Genomic DNA, 13,965 nt, shown 5'->3' with positions numbered 1-13,965 from the left:
CCCCCTTCCCCAGCCGGAGCATCGCCTCGCTCCTCCCTCACAGCGCAGAGCAGAAACCCTCCAGATGCTTCTTTCCCCTCCAATCTTCCCATGCAATTTTTTCCTACTTTTATTTTGGTGGGGTGCAAGGTGCACCCCAGCAAGGTGCAGCACCCCTGCCACCCGCAGCATCAGCGCAGCACCCCGGCTACCCACAGCGTCCCTGCGACCCACCTCGTCCCTGCTGCATCCCTGCGACCCAACTCAACTCTGCAGCACCCCTGATACCCGCAGCACCCCTGCTGCATCCCTGCCACCCACAGCATCCCTGCCACTTGCAGCACCTCTGTGACCTGCAGCATCCCTGCCACCCGCCACGTCCCTGCTACCCGCCACATTCCTGCCACCTGCCCCATCCCTGCCCCATCCCTGCCACCTGCCCCATCCCTGCCCCATCCCTGCCACTCGCCGCATCCCCACTGGCAGCTGCTCTGCAGCTGCAGAGCCCCGCTGCAGTCCCAAACTCATTTTCCCTCTTCAGCTGCTGGGGTTCCCCCCCTCCCCCCCCTTTTTTTTTTTAATAACCTTTCAGTGCATCTCCCCTCCTCCTCCTCCTCCTCCCCCCCCCAAGCTCTATTATGGCTTTGTGAGGTTTAGCAAAATAAACACGGCCAAACCATAACCCTCCTAATGTGCTAAATTGCTGGAAAAGCCAGAACAGCTTCGCAGGGCGTCTGAGGGCTCGCGGCGAGGCTCCGAAAGGCCCCTGAGCTCCTCAGCCCTCCAAGCAGAGCACAGCAGATGCAATCAATTTAATTTCCCCCCTCCTTTTTGATATATTTTCCAGCAGAGTATGGTCCTCTCACCCAAGTCCCTTTGCCTAAGGGGGGTGTTGGTGGGTGCTGAGCCTGCCAAGATAATGCTAAATCAAGGAGGGAATGAAGCAACAAGATAAAACCCTCCAGGATGAGGGGGAAATGGCATTTTTCCCTGCCAGACCTTGCTTTCTTCCTCTCACCATCCCCAAAAATCCCAGCAGGGGCCAAATGATGCTCGAAAGCCGCTAAAAAGTTCAGTTCCCCATGCCCAGGCGTGTGTGTTCCCCTTGATGGGCTGGTTTTGCTCTTCTCCCCCTCCGATGCCCGGCTTGCTCCACACCTGGGGCTTGCAAAGCAGTGGAGGGGTTTCTTTTCATGGGGTGTTTTGGGGTTTTTTAGGGCTTTGGGGTTTTTTGGGGGATCCACTCTAGCACTGCTCTCGCCGTCTTTCTCCCCACCCTGCCCAAGAATGTTCCTGCTGATATTAAACCCGACCCGGAGGCATTTCGAAGGAGCCGACTTCCTCGCCAAAAAAATGACCTCAGCCTCCCTCGTTTGGAGCTTTTTTTTTTTTTTTTTTTTTACCTTTTTAAAGCATTTTCCTCCCTCTCCTGCCTGCCGGGCAAGAGGCACCGATGGGGCCTCTCACCCGTGGCCACGGCACCACCACCGAGCTGCATCCATGGTACCAATCCCTCGATTTTGGGGAATATTTGCAGGTTTTAACCTGCAAATTCCATTTTTAACCTGCAAATTCGAAGTTTTCCCCAGCAAAACACTTCCCTGCTGCTGACAGGAGGATCCAGGGGCCAAACCTGCTGCAAAAACCCACCTTGTATCATCCTCTGGGTGCTCCACGACCTGCAAAACTCATGTCCCTGATGAAATAAAAGGGGGAAAAAAAGCCCAAATAAAAAGCCAACATTGCCTGTGATATTTTCTGGAAGGGTTTTTGCAGGAGTTTCCTTAACAGACTCCTCTGCATTTTTGCTTTTATTAACGTGGCGGCCTTCCGAGGCTGCTGCGATGGTTTTGCAAGAGCTAAAACATCTCCTGAGTTAAAAATCCAGCCCCTCTGGCACCTTCACAGTGGGAAACGCTGAGGAGAAAGGAGGGAGACGCTGATTTAGAAAGGGAAATGCTGGATTTGGGTGTTTTCAGATGGAATTGCTCTGGCTTTAAGAGTTTTTTTTCTTAAATTAATATTTGCTGACCTGGAGACACCGAGCTGATGTTCAGAAAATAGAAATGCTTCTGCAAGAAGCAAACCTTTTGGATTGCCAGTCCCCAAAAGGCCGATGTTAGTGGGGAAATTACAAATTTACCCCTAAAAACCAGGTGAGGAAATGTTTCTGGCATTTTTCTCTGCTCAAAGTGAGGCATCACCATCCTGGAGCTACATCTGCATTCCACATCTGCATCCCGCATCCCGCAGACTGCATCTGCACCTTTCTGCCTGCACCCTGCACCCTGGTTCCTGCACGTTGCACCCCACTTCTCGCCTCCTGGAGCCGCACACTGCAGCTGTATCTTGCTTTTGCATCCCACATCTGCATCCTGCACCTGTATCCCATGGCTGCGCTCTGGATCTGCACCCCACAGCCCGCATCCGCAGCTTGCATCCTGCATCCCAAGTCCTACACACTGAGCATCCTGCATCTACCTCCCACGTCCTGCATCCCGTGTCCTTGCATCTGCACCCTTCATCCCACGTCCTCCGCATGCACCCACATCCTGCACCATTCTATCTCCTGCGTCCCGCATCCGCACCCGTCTGTGCTGTGAACCCTATGGATGCAGCCTGGCTGTGCCTCATCCCCATCATCCCCCCCCAACCACAGGACACAAGCTTAATTGCAATTAAAGTCATTTTTAAGGGCACATTGATCCCATCCAGTCCTTCCTTCCAGCTCATTCCTAGTCCCATCCGGGGATTTTTCCGAAGTAGCTGTGATATGGGAGAGCAGCATTCCCAACCGGCCCGTGCAGGGATGAAGTGGGGAGGTTTCCCCATCCGCAGGAGCTCTCTTCCCCTCCCCGAATTGCCGCCCTGACACATCTGGCAGGCAGATGTGGCCACGCGGCCAGGCTCTGCCTCCCAGATGGGGGACGAGCCATGAAATCCCTGTACGGGATTCAATAGCTATAACTTTTTCCTTGGAAATCTGGAATTCCCAGCTTGTTGCACTCACGCCCCATCTCCAGGGGGACTGCAACATCCCTGTGCACGGCTGGGCCTGCACCGTGATGCTCTTGGGGCCGGACCATCCCTTGTCCTGCACCTCCATCCCATATCTGCACCATAAATCCTGCTTCTGCATCCAGAGCCCCATACTTGGCATCCTTCATCCTTAAATCCCATTTCCCACGTTGCCTGTCCTGTATCCCACCTCTGCATCCTAAATCCTGCTTTTGCATCCCATGTCTTGTGTCTGTATCCCAAATCCTGTCTCCTGCACCTGCATCCTAAATCCTGCATCTCTTCTTTCATCTCCTGCCGTGTCCTGCACCCCACATCTGCACCCAAAATCCTGCTTCTGCAGCCCCTCGCCTGTGTCCTGCATCCCTGTCCTCTGTCCTGTACTTGGGACTGTGTGTCTCCATCCCAAATCCTTCATCCTGCATCTACATCCCACATCTGCATCCTGAATCCTCCATCTGGAATCCTCCATCCCACTTCTGCATCCTAAATCTCACTCCCGTGTACCCTGCCCTGCGTTCTGCATCCATGTCCTGTATCCTCCAGCCAGGACTCTGTGTTTGCAGCCTAAGTCCTCCCTCCCACGTCCCTGCTGCATCCCAAATCCTACTTCTGCAGGCCCTCTCGTGTCCTGCATCTGACACCCTGCACCTGCACCCTAAATCCTCCATCCATCTACATCCTAAATCCTGTGTCCCACCTCTGCATCCTCCATCCTGCACCGACATCGCAAATCCTATATCCTATCTGCATCCTGAATCCTCCATCCCACATCCTGTGCCTACATCCCAAATCCTGTGTCCTGCCTCTGTATCCTCAATTCTGCATCTACAGCCTGAATTCTCCATCCTAATTCCTGTGTCCCACCCCTGCATTCTCCATCCCGCATCTACATCCCAAATCTCCCATCCCACACCTGCTTCCTGAACCCTCCACCCTCCATCTACACCCAAAATCCTATGTTCTGCCTCTGCATCCCGGACCCTCCATCCCACATCCTGCACCTACACCCTAAATCCTGTGTCCCACCTCTGCATCCTCCATCCCGCATCCTCCATTTCCATCCCAAACCCTCCATCCCACCTCTGCACCCCGACTCCTCCATCCCCACATCCCAGATCCCAGGATGCTGCGGGGAGACCGAGGGACGGCAAACGAACCTGCGCCCAGCCGGAGCACCATGAATTTGTGATGAGGCGGGGGGACACGCAGCGCCCGCCCAGCCCGGCCGCCCGCGCCGGCGATAATGTTGGTTTAAGGCATTTTGCACGCTCCGGTGCCTCTCTGAGAGCGCCTTGTCCCCAGCGGGGCCGCACAATGGGCGCTTTCAGGGCCCCGGCTCCGCGCAGCCCCCTTTTTACCCAGAGAAATTTTAAAATAAACCTTTTATCCCCCCCCCTAGAATTTCCCCCTCAGACCCCCGAAAGCAGAAAATAATCCCCTCACCTGGAGAAAAAAAAAAACTGAAAAAAAAACCCACAAAAAATTGGGGTTGAAAATAATTCCCGCGGGATAATCGAGCCTGGTTAACGCCTGAGACCAAGGCGGAGGGCAAGGAGCCTCTGCCAAAGCATCCCGGGGGGGAAACGTGCCCCGTGACCCTCCCCAAAATAACCTATTTTTGGCAGGTAATAGATGAAAAAATAATTTGTTGCTAAAGGGGAGGCTCTCCCCTCGCAGCCTGCGAAGGTGAGACCCACTAATGCAATGAGTTGTGTCTGGCCTTGCAACACCCTTCCCGAAAAAACTTTAATTCCCAAGGCATTCCTGAAACTTTTATATTTTCTTTTCTCTTAGAAATATAAATTCCTGGGGGGAGTGAACCAGAAAACCCTGTATTCAGCTTAATTATCCTCCCCGGCCGCAATCTGTGATCTCTGGGACAATTAAAAGCGCTTAATCCTGGCTGAAAAGCAAACAAGGTCGGAGGCGGCGTCTTCCTGCTTCCCCCTCACCCGCTGCCGGGGTCTTGCTCCCCGGCTGCAATATAAATATGCAATTAAAAAATCGCTGCTAATTGCTTCACCGAAGGGGGGGTTTCCCACAAGAAAAAAACCAACAAACCAACCAAAAAAAAAAAAAAGCCAGGGAAAGGGATATTAAAAACACTTTTAAAAAAGGGAAAAACTAGTAAAAAGAGTGTTTCCCACCCCAATAACGAAATGCTGAAGGGGTGTGGGGAGAAACCGCTGCACTCCATGTCTCAGGGTGGGGGTCTTTTGGAGGGGATGCTCTTTTTTTGTGGGGGGAGGAAGGGTGTGGGTCCTCCCCTCAGGGTTAATCCCCGGCTCGCCTCTCTCGCTCCAGCGCTAACAACCCCTGGCAGCTCTTGGCTCGTTAGCCCTTCCGAAAAGCAATTAGAGAGGTTGGAAAATGAGGGCAGCCGCTGCTCTGAGACAGGGTGGGAAGGGGGGGTGATGGGGTGGGAGGGTCAGCCCCCAAACCCTGGGGGGGGGTGTAATGGGCTACTTTGGGGCTGCACGGCTCAGCAGAGATCCTGGAGTGGGATTTGGGCTGGCTGAGTGACGTTGTGCCATCGGTAGGTTTCAGAGTGAACGAGCCCATCGCTCATTGAGAACTCCCCCCAGAATGGAAAAGAAAAAAAAAAACAAACCAAGCCGCATTGCACCCCATCCCCTAAAACCCAGAAGTAACCGGGTTGTATCGCGCTGCTGCAGAGCAGCTCCCCGCACCTCCAGGGAGGTTTTGGCCACAAATCTCAAGATTTGGGGCAATATCCTGGTGCCAACTGGGGTGCTGGGCTGGACCGAGCAGGGTCACCCGGGGTAACGAGGCAAAATGTTGCCAGTGCCCCTTTTTGGGGTGAAACTAAGCCGGGGGTGGGGGAATCAATCCCTAATTGCTATTTTTTTATTTAATGCCTTTTCTAATTGCCGTGTTGCGGCACTCCCCAGGGCTCCCAGTTGGCATTGCCCCCTGCCCCCCAGATGCAGCCAGCGGCATCGCTTCGTCCCCCCCAGGGCTTTATTGAACCTTTAAAATCCGACGCGCGCAGTCAGGCGCCTTCACGGCGTTCGGGTGCTGCCACGGGAGCCCCCGCCAGGAGGAAAGGGAGGAGGAGGAGGAGGAGAAAGAGGAAGAGGAAGAAGAAGAGGAGGCAGGTGGGGTGCAGGGGCCTCAGGTGGCGGGCAGCCAGACTTTCTGGGTGCTGATGACATCGCTGAGCTTGCCCTTGATTTTCAGGAAATGCCTCTTGAACTCCAGGCCGTCGCCCTGTGTGGGGAGAGGCGGGGGGTTGCATCCACTCCCACCCACCCGCCATCACCTGCCACCCCCTTGTACCCACCACCTACTGCCCTGCACCCGCTCTGCAGCACCTTGCACGGCCTTCTACCCACCTCGCATGGTCCCGCATCACCTTGCACACACCTCACACCCACCTTGCATGGTCCTGCATCACCTCACATGGTCCTGCATCACCTCACATGGTCCTGCGTCACCTCGCACTCAACCTTGCGTGGTCCTGCATCACCTTGCACACACCTCACACCCACCTTGCATGGTCCTGTATCACCTTGCATGGTCTTGCACCCACTTTTCATGGTCCTGCATCACCTCGCACCCAACTTTGCATGGTCCTGCATCGCCATGCACACACCTCACACCCACCTTACACGGTTCTGCCTCACCTCACACCCACCTTGCATGGTCCTGCATCACCTTGCACCCAACCTCGCATGGTCCCGCATCACCTTGCACACACTTCACACCCACCTTGCATGGTCCTGCATCACCTTGCACACACTTCACACCCACCTTGCATGGTCCTGCATCACCTTGCATGGTCCTGCATCACCTTGCACACACCTCACACCCACCTTGCATGGTACTGCATCACCTTGCACACACCTCACACCCACCTTGCATGGTCCTGCATCACCTTGCATGGTCCTGCATCACCTTGCACACACCTCACACACACCTTGTGTGTGTGTGTGATGGTCCTGCATCATCTTGCATGGTCTTGCACGCACTTTGCATGGTCCTGCATCGCCATGCACACACCTCACACCCACCTCACATGGTTCTGCCTCACCTCACACCCACCTTGCATGGTCTTGCAAGACCCTGCACCACCTTGCACACATCATGCACCCACCGTGTGCCCACCCTGACCCCCCCCCCACTCACCTTGGAGAGGCGAAAATCAACCAAAATCTTGCTCTCCATCTCCACCAGGTTCACCTTGAAGATGAGCTTGTTGTTCCTCCTGTCTGTGGTCGAGATGGTGACCTGCAAAACAGCAGCAAAGGGGGGGGGTTCCCCCAAATTATTTGCAGACCCAATGGCGTGGGGGGTCCCTCTCCCACCCCCCGGTTTTGCACACCAATCCCTACCTGGTTGGTGCAGCTCTTCTTCCAGCCATACCCCATCTTCTCACACACCTCCTTCAGGGCACGGTACGAGCCCTCGGCATCCAGTTTGGTGAAGAAGCGCGTCATCCTCTTCACCAGCCGCTGCCACGGGTTCTGCCCGCCGCCAGTAAAACAGTTAAAAACTTACAAATCCCACAAAATTGGCGAAATCCCGGCCGTACGGAACATTGCAGCGCTGCACCCCCTGATGGCGAACGCCGCCAGCTGCAGCGCCTGCATCCCAGCGCTGCGCCGGGAATACTGCCGGGATGCACCCCAAACACTGCAAATACCGCAACGCCGCACCCCCAGAATTGCCAAATTCCATCCTGATGTTATAAATATCGCCAAGGTGCTTCTTAACCTCATAGATATCACGCAAAGTTGCAGCCCAAATGTAAGAACCGCTGCCAAGTTGGACCCCCCCCCGTCATAAATCGGGTGCAGAGCTGCACCCCCATATCGTGAATGCCGCAGAGCAGCACCCCAACCCCGCAGAGCTGCTCCCTGAGATGATAAATCTCGCAAAGCCGCACCCCCAGTACCCCCAGTACCCCCAAAAGCGCTCCCCAGTATGACACGTACTGCCCGCTTGCAGCCCAAACCCTGCGAGGCTGCACCTCGAGACAATAAAACCTCGCCCAGGTTTCTCCCCAAGACCTGCCGAGCTGCCCCCCCGCCCCGTGACAAAGGCTGCCCCCCAGCCCCCCCTGCAGCTCCCCCCCCCCCAGCACAGCACCTGGGAGGTGCCGGGGGTGCCGAGGAGCTGGCTGTTGAGCAGCATGTGCTCGGGGCAGGCGGGCTGGGAGAAGCTGATGCCCTGCACCAGCCGGTCGATGCTGGTGGCCACCCCGTTGTCCCACAGCGTCCCCCCGGTGCCGGGCTCCGGCTGCGACGTGGAGTAGCTCGACTTCTCCTCGCTGCAAGGCAAGGGGAGGCGGTGGAGGGGGGGGGGGGGCTAGGGATGCGGGTGCCGAGGAGGGACCGCAAGGACGGGGAAGGAGGAGAGAGGGGAATCTCGGCGCTTCGGTGATCCCTGGGGCGTGCAGGAGGGTGAACGCGGGCTCGTGCAAGCGCCGCGCTGGGGGCCACCAAACCACCGCCCGGTGACAAGGCAGGGGAAGCCCTGCAGCGTGCGAAGCCCCGCACCCTGCAAACCTGCCAGAAAGCTCCTGCCGCCCCCAGGGCTGCCGTCCCCAGCGGCAGGAAGGGCAACAAAACCTGCGGCTGTGAGCCAGAGCAGGCGGGGAGGGACACGCAGGGATGGGGAGGAGGGACACGGGGGAGGAGGGACACGGGGGAGGAGGGACACGGGGGCTCACCCAAATGCGCCCTTCACCGGTGAGAAGTCCATGTCGGAGCGGACGTGCTTGGAGAAGCCGCCGGGGGAATCGCTGACCCCCCCGGAGGACACACGAGTCCGCTTGACGCCTGCAAAGGGACAAGACACCCAATAACTCACCCACCCCCAAAAGCTGGGGGGCCAGCACCGCTGCCCAGCCGCCCCCTACCCTTTTTGAGGGGTCTGCTGTACCACCGGTCCTTCTTGATGTCGGGGATGGTGATCCTGGCCGTCGGGCTCTCCGTCAGGATCTTGTGCAGCAAAGCTAGGGGAGACAGGGGGGAGGGGACGGGAGATGGTGACCCCCGGGGCGGCATCGGGCGCCTCCGGGTGCCGGGCACTCACCTAAGGGCGCAGAATCGATCTTCCTCCAGGGCGGGAGGTAGGTTTTCCGCTCCTTCCAGTCGCTGTATTCCTGGCAGCTGTCGCTGGGCTGATCCCAGGGCAGCTCTGCCGGAGGGAGACCCCGCTGCGCCCGTGTGCCCCCCCCGCATCCCATACCTCCCCCCGCATCCCATACCTCCCCCCACTGCATCCCTGTGCCCCCCCCGCATCCCATACCTCCCCCCCCTGCATCCCTGTGCCCCCCCCGCATCCCATACCTCCCCCCCCTGCATCCCTGTGCCCCCCCCGCATCCCATACCTCCCCCCGCTGTGTCTCGTGCCCCCCTACACCTTCCGTATCCCCTCCCTGTATTTCACACATCCCTGCTACACCCATCATACATCCCTCTGCATCTCCCTTATGCATCCCATACATCCCCCCTCTGCGTTCCCTACATCTCTTCCCTATGTATTCCATACATCCCCCTTCTGCACCGCATACACAGGCATCTTACATCCCCACACACCTCGTATGGGCCTTTCCCTGTCCCATACGTGCACTCCACACACCTCCCCCTATGCATTCTATACGTACAGCCCCTATACATTCCATATGTACAGCCCCTCTGCCTTTCATATACACTCCTTATGCATTCCATACGTACACCCCCTACACATTCTATATGTACACCCCCTACATTCCGTACATACAACCCCATACGTTCCATACGTACAACCCCTACGCGTTCCGTACGTACAACCCCATACATTCCATACGTACACCCCCTACGCATTCCGTACGTACACCCCATACGTTCCATACGTACACCCCCTACGCATTCTGTACGTACACCCCCATACATTCCATATGTACACCCCCTACGTTCCATACGTACACCCCCTACGCATTCCGTACGTACACCCCCATACGTTCCATACGTACACCCCCTACGCATTCTATACGTACACCCCCATACATTCCATACGTACACCCCCTACACATTCCGTACGTACACCCCCCACGCATTCCGTACGCACACCCCCATACATTCCATACGTACACCCCCTACGCATTCCATACGTATACCCCCATACATTCCATACGTACACCCCCTACGTTCCATATGTACACCCCCATACGTTCCATACGTACACCCCCTACGCATTCCGTACGTACACCCCCATACATTCCATACATACACCCCCTACGCATTCTGTACGTACACCCCATACATTCCATACGTACGACCCCTACGCATTCCATACATACACCCCCATACATTCCATACATACACCCCCCATGCATTCCGTACGCACACCCCCATACGTTCCATACGTATACCCCCTACGCATTCCATACGTACACCCCCATACATTCCATACGTATACCCCCATACATTCCATACGTACGACCCCTACGCATTCCATACGTACACCCCCATATGTTCCATATGTACACCCCCTACGCATTCCATACGTACACCCCCTACGCATTCCGTACGTACACCCCATACATTCCATACGTACACCCCCATACATTCCATACGTACACCCCCTACACATTCCATACGTACAGCCTCTACGCATCTCCTGCACCCCCAAATGCCCCTTAACCCCCCCCCCCCCTCCTTCCCCTTATGTCCCTCGAGCATGTCACCCCCCCCCCATGTGCATCCATAGGTCCCCTATAGGTGGCGGGCGCTCACCCCCGGCCAGCATGGCGGTCAGCACCACGCCGCAGGCCCAGACGTCGACGGGCTCAGCCCTGAACTCGGGGCGTCGCAGCAGCTCGGGGGCCACGTAGGGCAGGGTCCCACACATCTTGTTGAGCAGCCGCTCCCGGCCGTTGTGCCTGAAGACGGTGGCCAAGCCGAAATCGGAGATTTTCAGGTTATCTGCGCCCAAATTAAAAATAAAAATCCACACAAAACCTTGAAATTATTTTAAAGTTTAAAATAAAAATTGAAATGGAAATAAAAATTCAAAAGAAAAGAAAAATAAAAATTCAGATTAAAATTTAAAATAAAAATAAAATAAAAATTAATATTAAAATTAAAAATAAAAATTTAAACTGGAAATAAAAATTCCAATTAAAATAAAAATTACAATTCAGATTAAAATTTAAAATAAAATAAAAATAAAAATTAATATTAAAATTTAAAACAAAAATTTAAACTGGAAATAAAAATTCAAATTAAAATAAAAATTACAATTCAGATTAAAATTTAAAATAAAATAAAAATAAAAATTAATATTAAAATTTAAAACGAAAATAGAAATTCCAATTAAAATAAAAATTACAATTCAGATTAAAATTTAAAATAAAATAAAAATTAATATTAAAATTTAAAACAAAAATTTAAAATGGAAATAAAAATTCCAATTAAAATAAAAATTACAATTCAGATTCGAATAAAAATGCAAATAAGAATTCAGATTAAAAAATTCAAATGGAAATAAAAATTCAGATTTAATTAAAAATACAAATAAACATTGAAATAAAAATTCAAATTCAAATTAAAATTCAAATAAAAGTGGAAATAAAAATTCAGATTAAAAAATTCAAAATAAAAATGGAAATAAAAGTTCAAATAAAAATGCAGATTAAAAATAAAATTAAAAATGGAAATAATTAAAGTTAAAATGCAAATAAACATTCAGCTTAAAAAGTTAAAAATGAAAACGGAAATTAAAATTAAAATTTAAAATTAATGTTAAAATTGAGAGTTAAATTGAAAATTAAAATTAAAATTAAAATTAAAATTAAAATTAAATGGGGAATTGGGCAAAGGAGATGGAGCCCCCGCACCTCGCTCGTCCAGCAGCAGGTTCTCGGGCTTCAGGTCGCGGTGGGTGATGCCCATGCTGTGCAGATAGACCTGGGGAGGGAGAGGAGGGTCAGCGCCGCGCGGGGACCCGCGCCGCCCCCGCCGCCCCCGCGGCACTCACCACCCCGGCAATCAGCTGCTGGAAGAACCGCTGCGCCTCCGGCTCCGGCATCCCGATGTCCGGCTCTGCGCGAGGGAGGAGGAGTCATCAACCATTTCGGGGTTAATTTTTTTAACTCACTGTTTTCGACGGGAGCAGAGGGGGTTTTTGGGGGCGCACCGATGCGGTCGAAGAGCTCGCCGCCGCAGCAGTACTCCAGGAAGAGGTACTGGGTGGCACCTTCCCGCCGGTGCCCGTAGAACCTGACGACGTTCTCGTGGTTGAGCATCTTGTTGATGCAGATCTCCTTCTTGATGTTCTCCGGGCAGTCGGCCGCTCGCTTCATGTCCACGATCTTCACGGCCACCGCCTCCTCCGTCCGGCGGTTGACGGCCAGCTGCACCCTGGGGCGGGCAGGGGGCACGGAGTGGGCAAGCAGCGGGCAAGTAAGGGCTACGCTGTGGCCAAGGAGCGGGCAAGAGCGGGCACACAGGGGGCACGCCGCAGCCAAGGAGTGGACACAAAAGGGACACACAACGGGCAAGCGGTGGCCATGCAGTGGGCACGTAACAGCCAAGCAGCGGGCAAACAGTGGGCAAGCAGTGGGCATACACAGGGCAAGCAGTAGCCAAATAAGGGGTACACTACAGCCAAGGGGTGGGCAAGCAGTGGCCATGCAGTGGGCACATATGGGGCACGTAACAGCCAAGCAGTGGGCAAACAGTGGGCAAGCAGTGGGCAAACAGTGGGCAAGCAGTAGCCAAGCAGCAGGCAAGCAGTGGCCAAATAAGGGGCACACTACAGCCAAGCAGCGGGCAAGCAGTGGGCATACAAGGGGCACCCTACGGCCAAGGAGTGGGCATGCAATGGGCACACATGGGGCACGTGACAGCCAAGCAGCAGGCAAGCAGTAGCCACGTAACGGACACACAATGGCCAAGCAGCGGGCAAGCAGTGGCCAAATAAGAGATACACTACAGCCAAGGGCATAGACGGGGCATGCGATGGCCACGCAGCGGGCAGACCCAGGGCATGCAGTGGCCATACAAAGGGCAAGCAGAGGGCATGCGATGGGCAAGCAGTGGCCAAATAAGGAGCACACTACAGCCAAGGAGCGGGCAAGCAGTGGGCACACAAGGTGGATGTGATGGCCAAGCAGTGGGCGCACAGGGGGTACACAACAGCCAAGCAGTGGGCAAGCAGTAGCCATGTAAGGGGCACACAGTGGGCAAGCAGTGGCCACACATAGGGCGTACAGTGGCCATGCAGTAGGCAACCAGGGGGCATGCAATAGCCAAACAGGGGGCATGTGATAGCCAAGTAGTGAGCAAGCAGTGGGTACATATAGGGCACGCAATGGCCAAGCAGTGGGCAAGCAGTGGCCACACAAGGGGCATGCAATAGCCAAAGAGGGGGCACGGAAGGGGCACGCTATGGGCAAGCAGTGGCCACGTAAGGGGCACTCAGCAGGCAAGCAGCGGGCACAGAGAGGGTGCGGGGGGGGTGCGTGTGGCACACGCCGGCGACAGGCCGGGAGTCACCCTGCGCGGGCAGCGGCTGTGCGAAGGGCGGGCGAGTACGAGGCGAGCAAGGGGCAGTAGCCCCGACCCCCCCACACCCCGGCCCCGGCCCCCCCACCCCCCCCCCTCCGCACTCACTCCCCGTAGGCGCCTTCGCCCAGCGTCTGCACCAGGTCCCAGTCCTCCACGAACGGCACCGCCATCCCCGGCCCCGCCGCCGGCCCCGCTCCCGCCAGGCCGCCCCTTCCCGCCGGCGCCACCGCGACACGCCCCGCCCTGCGCGCGCAGGACGCGCGGGTCCCGCCCCCGGGTCCTTCCTCCCGCCCTCCACCTCCCCCTCCCTCCCCCCCCCGCCCTCATTTTCACCCAAATCGCTTAAAAGTGGCAACAACGCCCCCCAAAAATCCCCCCCCGCGCGCTGGTGGAGGGGAAAAACACAAAAACAAACCAAAAAAAACCAGGAAAATTGGGGCAAACC

General features: G+C 55.0%; 1 protein-coding gene across 2 annotated transcripts; it reads right to left on the bottom strand.

Moving 5' to 3' along the window:
- Window positions 1–5,961: 5,961 nt before the first annotated feature.
- On the bottom strand, window positions 5,962–13,690 carry CHEK1 (checkpoint kinase 1). 2 transcript variants are annotated; one of them, XM_074162474.1, is made up of 12 exons: window positions 13,626–13,690; window positions 12,148–12,371; window positions 11,989–12,053; window positions 11,849–11,918; window positions 10,746–10,934; window positions 9,061–9,165; window positions 8,885–8,980; window positions 8,696–8,804; window positions 8,113–8,293; window positions 7,356–7,487; window positions 7,150–7,251; window positions 5,962–6,231 (listed from the first exon to the last, which is right to left on the bottom strand). In XM_074162474.1, the coding sequence occupies exons 1-12, from the start codon at window positions 13,688–13,690 to the stop codon at window positions 6,136–6,138; spliced, it is 1,434 nt and encodes a 477-aa protein (XP_074018575.1). In that variant the 3' UTR covers window positions 5,962–6,135. The 2 variants fall into 2 exon arrangements, with proteins under 2 accessions (XP_074018575.1, XP_074018576.1); XM_074162475.1 differs by lacking the exon at window positions 7,150–7,251 and having other exon boundaries at window positions 6,136–6,231.
- Window positions 13,691–13,965: the final 275 nt, after the last annotated feature.

This window comes from Numenius arquata, chromosome 22 (assembly GCF_964106895.1).
Source record: "Numenius arquata chromosome 22, bNumArq3.hap1.1, whole genome shotgun sequence".
Lineage (NCBI taxonomy): Eukaryota > Metazoa > Chordata > Aves > Charadriiformes > Scolopacidae > Numenius > Numenius arquata.
The sequence above is the reverse complement of the archived record's forward strand: the minus strand, read 5'-3'. Positions and strand labels throughout refer to the sequence as shown.